This window comes from Alexandromys fortis, unplaced genomic scaffold (genome assembly GCF_014885135.2).
Source record: "Alexandromys fortis isolate MF-2015 unplaced genomic scaffold, M_Fortis_MF-2015_v1.1 scaffold_3, whole genome shotgun sequence".
Lineage (NCBI taxonomy): Eukaryota > Metazoa > Chordata > Mammalia > Rodentia > Cricetidae > Alexandromys > Alexandromys fortis.
The window spans coordinates 17,951,649-17,964,800 of NW_026067909.1; the positions used below are offsets into that span (position 1 = coordinate 17,951,649).

The 13,152-nt window shown below is 45.9% G+C and overlaps 2 protein-coding genes, 1 long non-coding RNA gene and 7 other non-coding genes across 12 annotated transcripts; all 10 read left to right on the plus strand.

Annotated features, from left to right (window-relative positions):
- Positions 1-219: 219 nt before the first annotated feature.
- On the plus strand, positions 220-3,277 carry LOC126498463 (uncharacterized). 2 transcript variants are annotated; one of them, XR_007590836.1, is made up of 10 exons: positions 220-770; positions 998-1,079; positions 1,271-1,323; positions 1,599-1,622; positions 2,011-2,053; positions 2,230-2,264; positions 2,464-2,504; positions 2,760-2,794; positions 3,029-3,056; positions 3,187-3,277. It is a non-coding gene; the product is annotated as an uncharacterized lncRNA (long non-coding RNA). The 2 variants fall into 2 exon arrangements; XR_007590835.1 differs by having other exon boundaries at positions 222-770; positions 2,760-3,277.
- Positions 841-914, plus strand: LOC126498957 (small nucleolar RNA SNORD26). Its single transcript, XR_007590935.1, has one exon. It is a non-coding gene; the product is annotated as a small nucleolar RNA SNORD26 (small nucleolar RNA).
- Positions 1,127-1,195, plus strand: LOC126498956 (small nucleolar RNA SNORD27). Its single transcript, XR_007590934.1, has one exon. It is a non-coding gene; the product is annotated as a small nucleolar RNA SNORD27 (small nucleolar RNA).
- Positions 1,457-1,529, plus strand: LOC126498955 (small nucleolar RNA SNORD28). Its single transcript, XR_007590933.1, has one exon. It is a non-coding gene; the product is annotated as a small nucleolar RNA SNORD28 (small nucleolar RNA).
- Positions 2,099-2,162, plus strand: LOC126498954 (small nucleolar RNA SNORD29). Its single transcript, XR_007590932.1, has one exon. It is a non-coding gene; the product is annotated as a small nucleolar RNA SNORD29 (small nucleolar RNA).
- LOC126498959 (small nucleolar RNA SNORD30) lies at positions 2,326-2,394 on the plus strand. Its single transcript, XR_007590936.1, has one exon. It is a non-coding gene; the product is annotated as a small nucleolar RNA SNORD30 (small nucleolar RNA).
- Positions 2,580-2,647, plus strand: LOC126498960 (small nucleolar RNA SNORD31). Its single transcript, XR_007590937.1, has one exon. It is a non-coding gene; the product is annotated as a small nucleolar RNA SNORD31 (small nucleolar RNA).
- Positions 2,836-2,961, plus strand: LOC126498961 (small nucleolar RNA SNORD22). The gene has a single exon (XR_007590938.1). It is a non-coding gene; the product is annotated as a small nucleolar RNA SNORD22 (small nucleolar RNA).
- A 3,781-nt stretch (positions 3,278-7,058) lies between the features above and the next one.
- On the plus strand, positions 7,059-12,300 carry Wdr74 (WD repeat domain 74). 2 transcript variants are annotated; one of them, XM_050137936.1, is made up of 11 exons: positions 7,059-7,173; positions 7,251-7,357; positions 7,442-7,563; positions 8,712-8,787; positions 8,916-9,062; positions 9,210-9,311; positions 10,917-11,017; positions 11,092-11,147; positions 11,461-11,606; positions 11,735-11,791; positions 12,078-12,300. In XM_050137936.1, the coding sequence occupies exons 1-11, from the start codon at positions 7,110-7,112 to the stop codon at positions 12,255-12,257; spliced, it is 1,158 nt and encodes a 385-aa protein (XP_049993893.1). In that variant the 5' UTR covers positions 7,059-7,109; the 3' UTR covers positions 12,258-12,300. The 2 variants fall into 2 exon arrangements, with proteins under 2 accessions (XP_049993893.1, XP_049993894.1); XM_050137937.1 differs by lacking the exons at positions 7,059-7,173; positions 7,251-7,357 and adding an exon at positions 8,289-8,388 and having other exon boundaries at positions 7,439-7,563.
- Positions 12,301-12,445: 145 nt separating this feature from the next.
- Positions 12,446-13,047, plus strand: Tex54 (testis expressed 54). Its single transcript, XM_050137940.1, has 2 exons — positions 12,446-12,545; positions 12,724-13,047. Exons 1-2 carry the CDS (start codon positions 12,454-12,456, stop codon positions 12,917-12,919), a joined length of 288 nt encoding a protein of 95 aa, XP_049993897.1. The 5' UTR covers positions 12,446-12,453; the 3' UTR covers positions 12,920-13,047.
- The last annotated feature ends 105 nt before the right edge of the window (positions 13,048-13,152 follow it).

Consider the following 13,152-nt stretch of genomic DNA (forward strand, 5'->3'; position numbering starts at 1 on the left):
GACGCCGCACTCCCCTACGGCGCCTGCGCCACTTTCGCGCCACAAATTCGAGGTAGAGGGCTCTTTACGCGCCTTTGGTGGACCTCTCTACCCACAATTCCCCCTGGCTCGCAATCGTTTCCGTGGGCGCACGCGTCCTTGCTGGTCCCGCCTCCAAATCCCGTGGTCCTCTGCGAAATGATATTTAAGTGTCGTCCGTTGTCCTTTTCGGCCTCATTTACCTCATGTGCCAGGTAAGTGCTGCTTTCTGTAGTGGGTTTTTTCTTTAATTTAAAAAAAAAAAAAAATACACGTCGTGTCCGCGGCTGGCTACGATCTCGCAGAGATCTGCCTGCCTTTGTTTTGATTAAAGGCGTGAACCACCACGCGTGGCTTTTCCTTAAGAAGCAAGTATTTCTGACGGTTTTTGTTGCTTTAAGAGCCCGCGTGAACATAGCGCTTCCCAGATGTGACTCTTTAACGTCGGTAACTGGAGCAGGGAGGTTAGTTACGTTTAGGGGTCTTCAGGACCTCGAAGCAGGAGGACTTTGTGAAGGACAAAATGGTGGCGGCGGTGCAGGGCCATCCCCGATGATGATTTCCTTTTCACAGACCTGTACTGATTTCCATGAGGATAAGTAATTCTGAGGAGGCTGGCCCAGTACCTAAAGTCTTTTGCCCCCGCCCAGATTGCTCTTAAACGGAGGTGTAGAAATAACCAAATGCCAATTCGTTCCAGATTTGGGATGATTGCATACGGAAACATGGAAGTACGCGTCCTTTTTTTAAGAGTAAGTACTTAATGGCTTAACTCGTTTTTGGTGTTTGTTTAGTTTTTGGTGACTGTTGGTGGTAAATGTGTTACCGGGATGATATAAAAGCTGAACTCTCTCTTTCTGATGGCGCAGTGGAGAAAAAAGAAAAATCTGAGTAGCACAAGTCTGCAGCAGATAGCTGGGTTTGGTTCAGCGGGAAGTCTGTTACTGAAGTGTTTTCCTTTCCATTTTCTCTTGCTTAGATATGGTTGATGAACGCGGAGTTTACACTTTGGGAGCAGGCTAGATTGACCTTACAACTGAGACGTTTTGCTGGCAGTTGAGGTGGGTGTTGATGGCACGTGGAGAAGAGAGAGCACGTCTAGATGACCACTTAATGATGAGTGTAAATGACAAGCATATGCCTGAATTGTAGTGATGTCATCTCTCTGCTGAAAAGTGGGCTGAAAAGGATGGAGGGGGTACTGGGTGGCTATAAATAACGAAATTAAGGAATTTGGTTTTCCTCTGTACAGCATCCTGTAGCAATATTCTGAGGAATGCAGATGACCTCCCAGGATGAATGCAGGTAATTGCCCAAATGAGGCTGCGACTCTCCCATAGCTGGAGAGTCTACAATAATGGCCCTCTTAGCTGCTCCTGTGTTCTGCTTTTTAAAGGACACCGTCTTAATAAGCTCATTCATTAAAAGCCAAGACACTGTCAGATGATTTGAATCAATGCGCTGATGCTCTGTGAAGGTTGAATAAATAGCATGTTAGAGTTCTGATGGCAGTTGGTGGTGATGAGGGAGGCCTGGTCCATCCTGATGGTTGAAAATAACGGCTTGCTACTCTTTTCCAGGTTGTCCTGATGGCTTGTCTAAAGGTGAGTTCATATTCATGGAGCGGAACATGTTTAGACTGGGTTTGTCGCCCTCCTTTAGTCATAGTATCCTGGTGTTTCTCTGTTCAGTTTGGCTCCTTATTTCTCCTAGATACTAGTATCTCAGAATCAAGCAGGGCTGAATATTTTGCTAGTGTGGTAACTGACAGAATTGGTTTCATAAGAGCCAAAGAACAATGAGCATGATTTATATAGTGTGTTCCTGGCTGGCTGTCAGTAGTAAGATAACTAGGTATCGTGGTACTTTGCACTGAGGATGCAAGAGGGTCTCTTGAGTTCTGGGGCTACACAGAAACTGTCTCGGGGAAAAATAGACTAAAGATGGGTATTAGCTTTCTGGAGTTTTAGCTAATTAACTTTCTTTATTTAGGAGAAGATAATTCCTGTATGCCACCAATCACCAGCATTCAGAGGTTAGCAGATTTATTTTTTTGTTTGGATGGGGTTCATGTAGGCAGTTTCTGTGATGAGTCAACTAGCTCACTATGACTACCAATGAAAACATATGAACACCTGAGAAACTGAGAAGTAGGGTGTGGGTATGGCTGTAAATCAAGCCTTTCATCTAACAGTTTGCTCTTTTTCGCAGGTTCTGTTAGCAGTAGCATCCTTGCTGGTTCAGAGGTAAGTACAGTGTGTTCATACATGTGACATTGGGTTTCAAGTTCCTAAAGGCACTTGAGTTTCATATGATGACTTTCATGGAATCTCGTTCGGCTGATGGTTGCTGTTGAGACTTGGAAATCTGAATTTATCACAGAAGAATGGATTACATCAAGACATTTTATTGCAGGGTTTTAAACATTTGACTATCTTGTTTCAGATCAGGTGTCTGCCCTAGAGCTGAGGAACCAACTTTGCCAGGTAAATGCTTTTGTGATGCTATTTGCTGTATAAACTGGGTATCAGTGTATAATGCTTTGATCCAGTGAATTCCTGCTCACCAGTGATGAGTTGAATACCGCCCCAGTCTGATAACTGTGGAGAAAGGTATTTTCTGAGTTGTGAGATCACCCTGGATCAATTGTGAGAACTATTTTTGAGTTTAGTCCATGAATTCTATAAAATAAGCTTTCATTAGAAGCAGTAAGAATAATGGCCTTATTCTCTGTCTTGCAGGAAAGTTGAGCACATCTTCACTCTGCTGGAATAAGGTAAGAAAGCATGGGCATGTAAGGTGTACTGTGAACTAGTCTCCCCATGAAGAAACTTCCACATGTCTTACTTCCTGTCCTAGCGCCAGAGCCTGAAAAGGTGAACCCACTGGGGCTGGCTGGGGGAAAAGAGGAAGATTTGTTCCAGAAGGAACTGTCTGAGGGATTGAGTTTTTATAGAGAGGAAAGAATTGTCAGGTGATAAGAGATAAAAGGTGGCTTGTCTTTTCCCAGGTCTGAAGAAAGGAGGAGCTTGTGAACGGTAAGTAGACAATTGGTATTGAGTATGGGCAGGGTGGAGTTTTGGTTAGGCAAGGGGTATCTGGAGGGCAGAAGATTGTCCATGTGGGTGCATTTGGCATGCTACATTAACTTGATTAAAATTTTCACAGGAATGCAGATCTCCAAGAACAAAGATCTCTATTTCCTTGATAATTTGGAGTTGTATGTCATCATTCTCTTAATAAAATTGTTTCTTTGCCATTTGTTGTTTGGTTCATCTGTTTGGGTAGATTCTAGGAATTACGGTCCAAAGGCATGTGGCTTTTTTGAAACTTCATGCTTTTGTCCTGTAAATTTCTTTATTGCATTGGCTGTCCTACAACTGCCCCCCCCCACCATGGGTAATAGAATGTACCACCACCTGACCTGGTCAAAAAGTCTACCTGGGTCAATAGTACACGCCTTTAGTCCCAGGCAAGGGCAGGTCAGCCTAGTCTGTAACACCTAGCTCCAGGACAGGCTCCAAAGCTGTATAGATAAACCAAAAGAAAGATGCAGTTGCAGGATATGGCAGTTACCATTTATATGAAGGTCTTTGGTGTTTAACACTGGACTTTTGATGGCCATGTTTGCCTAAAGTGATACAATGAAACCCCATCTCTACTAGCATTTGAGGGCTTGGTGCGTTTGGTCTACAGTTTCCTTCGTTGGTGTTTTTCCTGTTTGGATCACAGTGCTGAGGATAAAGCCTGAGCACTGCCTGGGTAGTACCGACTGAGCTACTTTTACCCATTTCCCTTGAAGGTTGCATGGTTTCTAAGAATCACAAAACTTGAAGCATTGCTAGTTAAATGTGCCGGGAGGTTTTCTGGGGACTGGATTTGTTTTCCGCTGTACCCTAAGATTGTGAGTTGCTATCAACCTTGCCACACCAGTTTCCTATGCTGTTAGAGTCCCCAGGTTAAGACTGTCCTTAACTGAAAACTTGTCTGCCAATACCGGTTGCTTGAGGGGGATGTTGAGCCTCTGGATCATTTTAAATTCCAGCTGCTAAACAGGATGGCCATACCCTATCATGTAGCTTGCAGCACTAGCACAGTCACAGGTGAATCTGCTAATCCCCCCAATCAAGAATAAAGGCAAATTTGAAGTAAAATGGGTGGATAGGGCCTAAGTCCATACATATACAGGTTACAATAGCTTCCAGCATCTCACGAACCATATGTCCTTAGTCAAGGGACTTGTAGATCAGAGGCATTTTGTCTCATGCATACTAATCCAAACTTAGAATGTAATTTTTGGTGTCACAAGTCCTGTGCTAACTCGTCCTAAAAGACCAAGTAGTAACAGGGCTGTAAACAGACTGTCAAACTACTCTGTCTTGCTGTTTCACTAATCCTGCCAAAATGTGATTTGCCATCACACCAGGAAAGGGACAGACCTTGGCAAAAAATTATTAGGCAAGGCTGTGGACTATGAGGAGCCATTGTGACTCTAAAAGAGTTGTGTCGAGGGTGGGGTGGGGTGGGGAGGCTGGAGAGATGGCTCAGCAGTTAAGAGCACATACTGCTCTTCCAGAGGCCCTGAGTTCAATTTCCATGGCAGCTCACAACTGTAATTCTATAATCTGTAAATCTGACACCACCACACAAATACATGCAGGCAAAACAATATGCATCAAATAAAAATTAAAAAGTAGTTGGGGACAAGGCCAGAATGGCTGATTTCTAGCAGCAAGGAGTTGGATGTGAGATTACTGGTGAGATCTGATGTCATATGCAATCCCAGTCAGTATCATAGGCTACACAGCAAATTCAAAACAATGGGAGACAGATAATGCACACCAAAGAAACTGCGGTTGTATTTCAACTCTGTCATCTGGCTGTCAGAATTCATACCCATGTTGCTCTTCCCACTCAAGCACCAGGGCATTCTGCCACATGTGCACTAATGGTTCCCGGATTCTGTTCTTTCTTTTTTTTCGAAACAGGGTTTCTCTGTGTATTTTTGGTGCCTGTCCTATGACTAGCTCTTGTAGAACAGGCTGGCCTCAAACTCACAGAGATTCACCTGTCTGCCTCTTGAGTGCTGGGATTAAAGGCGTGCATCACCACTGCCCGGCTCAGGGTTTCTTAGTTTAAAGCTTTGCAGCATATATTTGGGAGAGCCTCTCTCTCACACACACTTTTATTTTTAATGATTTATCTTTTTTTTTTTTTTTTTTTTTTTTTTTTTTTTTTTTTTTTTTTTTTTTTTTTTTTTTTTTTTTTTTTTTTTTTTTTTTTTTTTTTTTTTTTTTTTTTTGACAGGGTTTCTCTGTGGCTTTGGAGCCTGTCCTGGAACTAGCTCTGTAGACCAGGCTGGCCTCGAACTCACAGAGATCCACCTGCCTCTGCCTCCCAAGTGCTGGGAAAAAGGCAGTCTTTTTTTTTTTTTTTTAAGATTATTTATTTATACAGTGTTCTTTCTGTATGTATGCCTGCAGGCCAGAAGAGGACACCAAATCTCATTACAGATGGTTGTGAGCCACCATGTGGTTGCTGGGAATTGAACTCAGGCCCTCTGGAAGAGCAACCAGTGCTCTTAACCTCTGAGCCATCGGTCCAAGCAAATGCACAGATCTTTGTCTATTTTGAGATGGGGTTTCAGTTTCAGTCCTCCCTCTGTAGCCCAGACTGGCTCAGTCTTTTGAGTATTGGAATTAAAGGTGTGTTCGACCACACTTGACTTAGATGTCTCATATTAACCTTGCAAATTTGTTTTCCAAAGTAGAGCCTTTTTTATTTTTTCTATTATGGAGTCTCAATGTGAACAAATAAAACGATGTGGTCTCTACTTTTCAAGACTGACCTAAATGGATTGAGTTTCACTTTCCATCTTTAGTTTTCATTTATAGCCAAGAATGAAGTCACACGGTGGGCAGTGGTGGCACTTGCCTTTAATCCCAGCACTCAGGAAGCAGCAACAGACCTGTGAGTTCAAAGGCCAGCCTGGTCTGCAAAGTGGGTTCACTAAAGCCTGGGCAGATCTTGGTGAGTTCGAGGCCAACCTGATCTACAGAACGAGTTCCAGGAAGGACAGGCTCCAAAGCTACAGAGAAACCTTGAAATATTTAGTTTTTGTTTATGGTCAAGAATGAAGTCACGCGCCAAGGTGGTGTTGGCACACGCCTTTAATCCTAGCACTTGGGACACAGAGGCAGGCAAATATCTGAATTTGAGACCAGCTTGGCCTACAGGGTGAGTTCTAGGACAGCCAGGGCTACACAGAGAAACCCTGTCTCGAAAAACAAAAGAAAAGCAGAAAGAAAAAAGAAGGAAGAGACGGAGGGAGGGAGAAAAGAAGAAAAGAATGAATCACTTCTGAAATTCCTTTAATAGTGTGGAACATAAGCCAACACAGGATAGAGAGACCTATGAGAGCAGGCTCCACCCACCCAGCATTGCAGTTCAGAAAGGATGCTTTTCACTGACAGTGCGAAATGATCCTTACTTTTCAGTTCTCCATAAACAACATTATCCTGTTTGTAGTTTTCCGTTTGTTTGGTTTTTTGTTTTTTCCGTAAAGCTAAAACAAAGGTGGGGTTGGCAGAGTTTTACGGTCCCTACTTTTCCTGCATCCAGAATGGCGCTGTCCGAACTGAGCCTGTTTGAAATCAGTCTGTAATTCCCAGCTACTGTGAGGCTGACTCAGGACTATAAAATCAAGGCCCGCCTAGATTACAAAGTGGGTTCATGGCTTACCTGGGTTTGAAAAAAAATAAAAAGACGGACCTGAGCTATAATCCACAGAGGTTGGGTTAAAAGTTCTCCGCACTTTGTTTCTTGCGGTTTGTTTTTGTTCGTTTGCTTGCTTGTTTGTTTTTTGAGACAAGGTCTCACTGTGTAGCCCTAGCTGGCCAGTAACCCACAGAGCTCTAAAGCCACAGAGAAACCCTGTCTCGAAAAGATATAAGGGTGGGGCATAGGACGGGGGAGGGGGGGGAGGAGGGGGAGGGGGGGAGACTGGTTCCAAGTCGTCAAGATTTGAATCCGGCGCCCCCTGATGATGCAGGTGGTGGCGCGCCGGAAGTCGAGTCACCGGCTGCTCAGCGATGGCGGCCACCTCTGCGCTAGGAAACCATGTGTGGGTTGGCACCGAGACGGGGATCCTGAAAGGTGAGTGTTTGTGTTGTTCGTCCGAACGTGTAGAAGTCGCTTGTCACCCCAGCGTGACTGACGTCCTCGTCCCTCAGGGGTGAACCTTCAGCGGAAACATGCGTCAAACTTCACGCCGTCCGGACAGCCGAGGCGTGAGGAGGCGGTGAATGCTCTGTGCTGGGGCGTAGGTGGCGAGACCCAGGTGAGTGAGCACTCGCCCGGCCTGAGCTAGGAGACGGGCCCGGCAGCCCTGCTCTTCTCCCATCCTTCCCTTCTCTGCTGGCAGATCTTGGTGGGCTGCGCGGACAGGACTGTAAAGCACTTTAACGCCGAGGAGGGTACATTCCAGAGGCAGAGACACTGCCCAGGCGGGGAGGGCACGTTCCGCGGTCTCGCCCAGGCCGATGGGTAAGGAGCATACCCTAGCTCAGGTCACAGGAAGAGCTTTGAGTCTCCCTTGGGTGAACTGAATGCTGAAGTTAAACCCTTAGATGATACAGCCTATGGGTGATTGCAAACCGTGTTCTTGCTTTCATTCATTCCTGTAACATGCATTTATTGGAAAGCTACTGAATGTCAGATATCAGGGAAAAGTCCAAGGGTTTGGGTAAAATATGTGCCTTCATAAAGTTTGCATCCAACAGTTTTTGTTCTGGCTCCTGTATAGTGTTCTGTGCAAGTATTCTCATGCTTTTGAGCATGCTTTTAAGTAGTGATTGACAAAAACCAATAAGATAATGAAACTTCCAAAGAGATGGCTAGGAAGGAAGATTCCCGTAGGTTAGGTTAGTTATCTTTAGTCATCTAGGTGCAGCTTCTCTAGATCGGAGAGAAGACTGTGTAAGTGATTCAATAGGTGAGCTCCAGAAAGAATATGCAAAGGATGGAGTTTTGAACTAGGTCTTAACCTACAAGAATAATCTTGACAGACAAGAGATAAGAACATTCTAAAAAGCAGACACTAACGGAGCAGAGACTAAGTGTTAAAAGACTAAAAGGCTTTATACAAAGGACAAATAGCATTTGGAGGTTGAAGTCAAGGAAGCATTTTTTATACATGTAGGTTTGGCTTTGGATTTGGTTGAGATTAAATGGAAAGGGCTTTTGTACTAAGTTGAGATTTTATTTCATAGGTAATGGAGAATATATTGGGTTTTGAACGGGAAGTGCCATGGACCGAGCTCTGAGCCTGTAGGAGTGAGGAGCATTGAGATGCTGTTTGCCACAGCCCAGGCAAGCAATATAGAGCTAAAATCTAGGTAGGCAGATGTGAGGAAGAGCATAGGTTCAGGCTGTCCAGAGCCTGGGAAAAGGTTTGGGCTTCTTGATTTATATGTTATTTTTGTTTGGTTTGTGTTTGTTTGACTTTGAGACAGGGTCTCATATAGCCAGGATGGCCTTGAATTCTATAAGTAAGTAGTTCAGGCTGACTTTGAATTCCTGGTGCCTCCCTCCCCCCTCCCCCCCTCACTTCCCATGCCCTTTACAGGTAGGTATGAACTACTAAACCTGGTTTACACTTTTTAAAATTGCAATGTTCCTTTCTCTGATTGTAGCACCCTCATCACGTGTGTGGATTCTGGGATTCTTAGAGTCTGGTGTGATGATGACAAGGAAGCATCACCTGACCCAGTAAGGTTCACCTGCCCTAGTGGTTTGAGAGAGTTGGAGCCAGGGTGTAGGGGTCTAATGGGGAATTTGGTGGGCAGAAGATTAAGGGCTAAGGACTCTGGGACTGACTTGCCTTTAATTCTTTCCAGCTCTTGGAACTGAAGGTGGGTCCTGGGGTGTGTAGGATGCGCCAAGACCCAGCACATACTCATATGGTTGCCACATGTGGGAAAGAGAATGCTTTGAAAGTATGGGACCTACAGAGGTCTGAGCAGCCAGTGTTCCGGGCCAAGAATGTAAGTGATGAAGGATGAGGGGGTGCTTTGAAGTTGGAGGAAGTGGAGGCCACTGACTGTGATTGGGGCTTATGTGGGCTTTCGGGGGATGGAGGACTGAAGGAGCAGGTCAAGCTTACCTGTGTTCCGTATGTACCTTCACACCAGGTGCGGAATGATTGGTTGGATCTACGGGTTCCTATTTGGGACCAGGATATACAGTTCCTCCCTGGGTCACAGAAGCTTGTCACATGCACAGGGTACCACCAGGTGCGATTCTTTTGCTTATTCCTGGATTGAAACAACTTTCTAGAAAAAACTTGTCTCCTAGCAGAATAGGTTCCCATGGTGTATCTCACTGTCTTCTTTCCTGGGTTTTCAAAGGAGCTCATATTTCCTCAGCTGGTCAAGCCCATGGCTGAGCCAATGACTTTCCCTTTACTGCATTTTAGGATGGAATTTCTTGAACTATGACTTTCTATTTCTCCTACCTAGAAGGGAAAGCAAAGGGAGTATTCCTTTCACACTAGTTTCCATAGGGAACAGATATCCTGGGTAGATATCAGGTTGGCTGTCAAAGCAATTATATAGTCCTCCCATCTACTACTAACCAGGCTCATGAGATCTGACAAGATTGAGCATATTCTGGTCATAGAATTACTTTGTAGTCCTCATGTGTTGTAAAATATTGTTTATGCTGTGGAACATTTGTATAATGGTGCAAACATGTATTGCATTTGTTTATGTTACATTTGTTTAACTCTGTGAAGCTGTGATCCTTTGCCTGTCTAAAGGACCTGATGGTCCAATAAAGAGCTGAATAGCCAATAGCAAGGCAGGAGAAAGGATAGGTGGGCCTGGAAGGCAGAGAGTATAAATAGAAAAAAGAGGAAGAAGGAGCATAAACAAGGAGAGGAGGACTCTAGGGGCCAGTCACATACCCAGCCACAGAGGAAGAGTGAAAGTAAGATATACAGAAGAAAGAGAAAGGTCTAAGCCCAGAGGCAAAAGGTAGAGAGGATGATTTAAGGAAAGCTGGATAGAAACAAGCTAGGGTAAAGTCGGGCATTCATAAGTAAGAAAAAGACTTCATGTATATGGTTTATTTGGGAGCTGGGTGGCGGGCCCACCCCCAAGATTACGTAAAGAGCCAAAGAATAAAAGAAAAAGCAATAGCAATATTCATGTGTCTAATATACTTTGAGGACGCCCTTCTGGTGTCAGCTCTTGGCTAGGGATCTTTTGTGACTTATTTCATTTGAAGTTCTAAGACTCGAGCAGGTTGGGTTGCTATTTGCCATTTGTATAGTCCCTCACATTAAAGTCTAATTTAGATACTAGGCCTTTGTTCATAACATATGAAGAGCTCCCCACCCCTCCCTTGGTAAGGCTAAGCTTTCCTGCTTGAAATCCACCACCCTCTAGCTTTGGTTCAGCTTGCTTTTCTGTTTCTCTGCTACCATCAGATGCACATACAAGAGACAAAAATGTTTACATAGTCTCAGACATAGACACCTGCCCTCAGCCTGTGCTCATGCTCCTAAGCAGTTCTTGCCCCGACATTCTGAGATGAGATGAGGGACATACCTCAAATGAGGAAGTTTCTCTGAGGGGCTTATAGATAGTAAGCAGTCTTGTCAGGCACTCCTTTAATCCGAGCACTCAGGAGGCAGATGCCGGTGGATCTCTGTGAGTTTGAGGCCAACCTGGTCTATAGAGCAAGTTTCAGGACAGCAAGCGCTATACAGAAAAACCCTGTCTTGAAGAAAAGAAAATTAAATAGTAAGCAGTCTTCAGAAGGCTGATGCTAGATATGAAGATAATGGGGGCCAGTGTAGGCAAGGACACTCTTGTGATACCACAGTCTTCCTCTAGGTCCGTGTCTATGATCCAGTCTCTCCTCAGCGCCGGCCAGTCCTGGAGGCCACCTATGGAGAGTACCCCTTGACAGCCATGACCCTTACTCCTGAGGGCAAGTGAGTATTGACGGGAGGGAAGTCTGGAATGACTCCAGAAGTTGTGCTGAGCCCCTGTCTGGTCTCCTCCATAGTTCTGTCATCGTAGGGAACACTCATGGGCAGCTAGCAGAAATTGATTTTCGGCAAGGTGAGTGGACAGTGGGTTGCTTGAGATGGGGGGAGGGCAAACTAGTAGTACGGGGTTGGGGTAGGTCACTGAACCCTGACAGTGCCACATTCCTTCCCTGGGTTCAAGTTCTGGTCTTACCAAAAACTGACTTTGGATTAGTTATTTGCTCCCTGTGTCTTTGTTTCCTTACCTGTAAAATTGGAACATCACTGGTAACTCCTGTTTCTAGGGTATTTTGAGGATTAAGTACTGAAACATAAGTAGTTTGAACAGTAACTAATTAGATGTCCATCAGCTAGGCAATTAGCACTGATGCCTCCACCTTCTCCAGGGCGTCTACTGGGCTGTCTGAAGGGGTTGGCAGGCAGTGTCCGTGGGCTGCAGTGCCACCCTTCTAAGCCCCTATTAGCCTCTTGTGGCTTGGACAGAGTCTTGAGGATACACAGGATCCGAAATCCACGTGGGCTAGAGCATAAGGTGAGAGCCCAGCCCTCCGGCATTCACTCCCACTGACATCTTTATCTGGAGCCTCTCCTGCTCCCTGTGCCCCACGTTCAAGTTTCTGTCTCAGCTCATCTGGACTCAAGACCCCTTTTATTTTATAGGTTTATCTCAAGTCTCAACTGAACTGCCTCCTCCTGTCAAGCAGGGATAACTGGGAGGTGAGCAACTACTTAGGTGTAGGAATGTGGGAGCCAAAGGCATGATGGCAAGGGATTCTCGCGAGAGAGAATGGGAGGCAGTTTAAACATAGACCCCGGCTGTCTCTTTACTGTAACTTAGTTTCCCTGAGGGGTGTTCAAGCCTTTATAGGCTTATCGCCAAGGGTGAGGTCTCCAGAACACAATAGCTTTGGCTTCTAGATCAAAGTGGTGGTGTCCATAGGCATTATCTTTCTGCCAGGCTCTCCCTTGACACTGATTCTTGAGTTTCCTTCTCACTCATCAGGATGAGCCCCAAGAACCTCAAGAGCCCAACATGGTGCCCCCAGAAGACACAGAGACAGATGAACTTTGGGCATCTTTGGAGGCAGCTGCCAAGCGGAAGCTCCCTGATTTGGATCAGACACAAGAGACGCTCCAAACAAGAAGAAAGAAAAAGAAGCGGCCTGGATCCACCCGTCCTTGAAGGCCGTTGCTCATTTTTGCTAATAAACAGTCCAACACACACAGATCCTGAACCTCTTGTGATGGGAGAAAGGAGAGGTGGCTTGTGCGTGGGAGGGGTTCCCTTACCTAGGCTGTGGGGGACATGACGTCACAAAAGCTAGACCCAGAGTTAAGCAGGTTGGGGAGGGTGGCAGAGTCCTGCGCCTCTCGGGGCCATGGGCTGCTGTCAAGACAAGGACCGTCAGACCTCTGATGACCAAGCAAGAGAGGACGGGAACGAGGAAGGTAGGGCCAGACTCACAAATGGGTCGCGGGAGGGGGAATGGGAGTGGGAAGTAACTAAGAAAGGGCTGCCCCAAGAGGTTGGATTAGAGAGATCAGAACTGGGGTTGGAGAGATGGCTCAGCCGTTAAAGGTGAGGCTCACTATCAAAACTATAAGAGCAGAACTGAATAAAGTGGCTTCGTGGCCTTTGCAGGCACCAGAGGCGATTTGGACAACACAGGCCACCGCAAACAAAGATCTAACGAAAGTCTTCTGATAACCGTGCTGTGGCGCAGGCTATCCATGTTCAGCCGTCGGGGGTCAAGCAAGAGGCCCTCAGAACAGACTCAAAAGCAGGACAGTCAGATCCAGGAGCGCAAACGTGAGGGAAGCCACAAGGAACCAGAAAAGGGCTGACTCCAACCCTGCTCTCGTCCTCCCCAACATCCAGAGAATAAAACTAATATTGTGGATCTGCCGAAAGCACTTAAGCCTCAGCTTCCAGCTTTGTAGGTGCAGGGACCATGGGTTCTTTAAGGCGCCTCTGGCCCAGCCCCTTGGGATCTGTTTCTGCGCCTCAGGGGCGGGGCCGCGGCGGCAACCTAGCCAATGGGAAAGCGGAGGTGAGCTCGCAGGGGCAGGGGTGTGTT

Coding starts and splice junctions, on each gene's coding strand:
- Wdr74 (XM_050137936.1), top strand. CDS start 7,110: ATGGCGGCCACCTCTGCGCTAGGAAACCATGTGTGGGTTGGCACCGAG. Junction 9,312..10,916: donor CATGCACAGGGTACCACCAG/GTGCGATTCTTT, acceptor GTCTTCCTCTAG/GTCCGTGTCTATGATCCAGT. Junction 11,018..11,091: donor ACCCTTACTCCTGAGGGCAA/GTGAGTATTGAC, acceptor TCTCCTCCATAG/TTCTGTCATCGTAGGGAACA.
- Tex54 (XM_050137940.1), top strand. CDS start 12,454: ATGGGCTGCTGTCAAGACAAGGACCGTCAGACCTCTGATGACCAAGCA. Junction 12,546..12,723: donor AGGGCCAGACTCACAAATGG/GTCGCGGGAGGG, acceptor TGCAGGCACCAG/AGGCGATTTGGACAACACAG.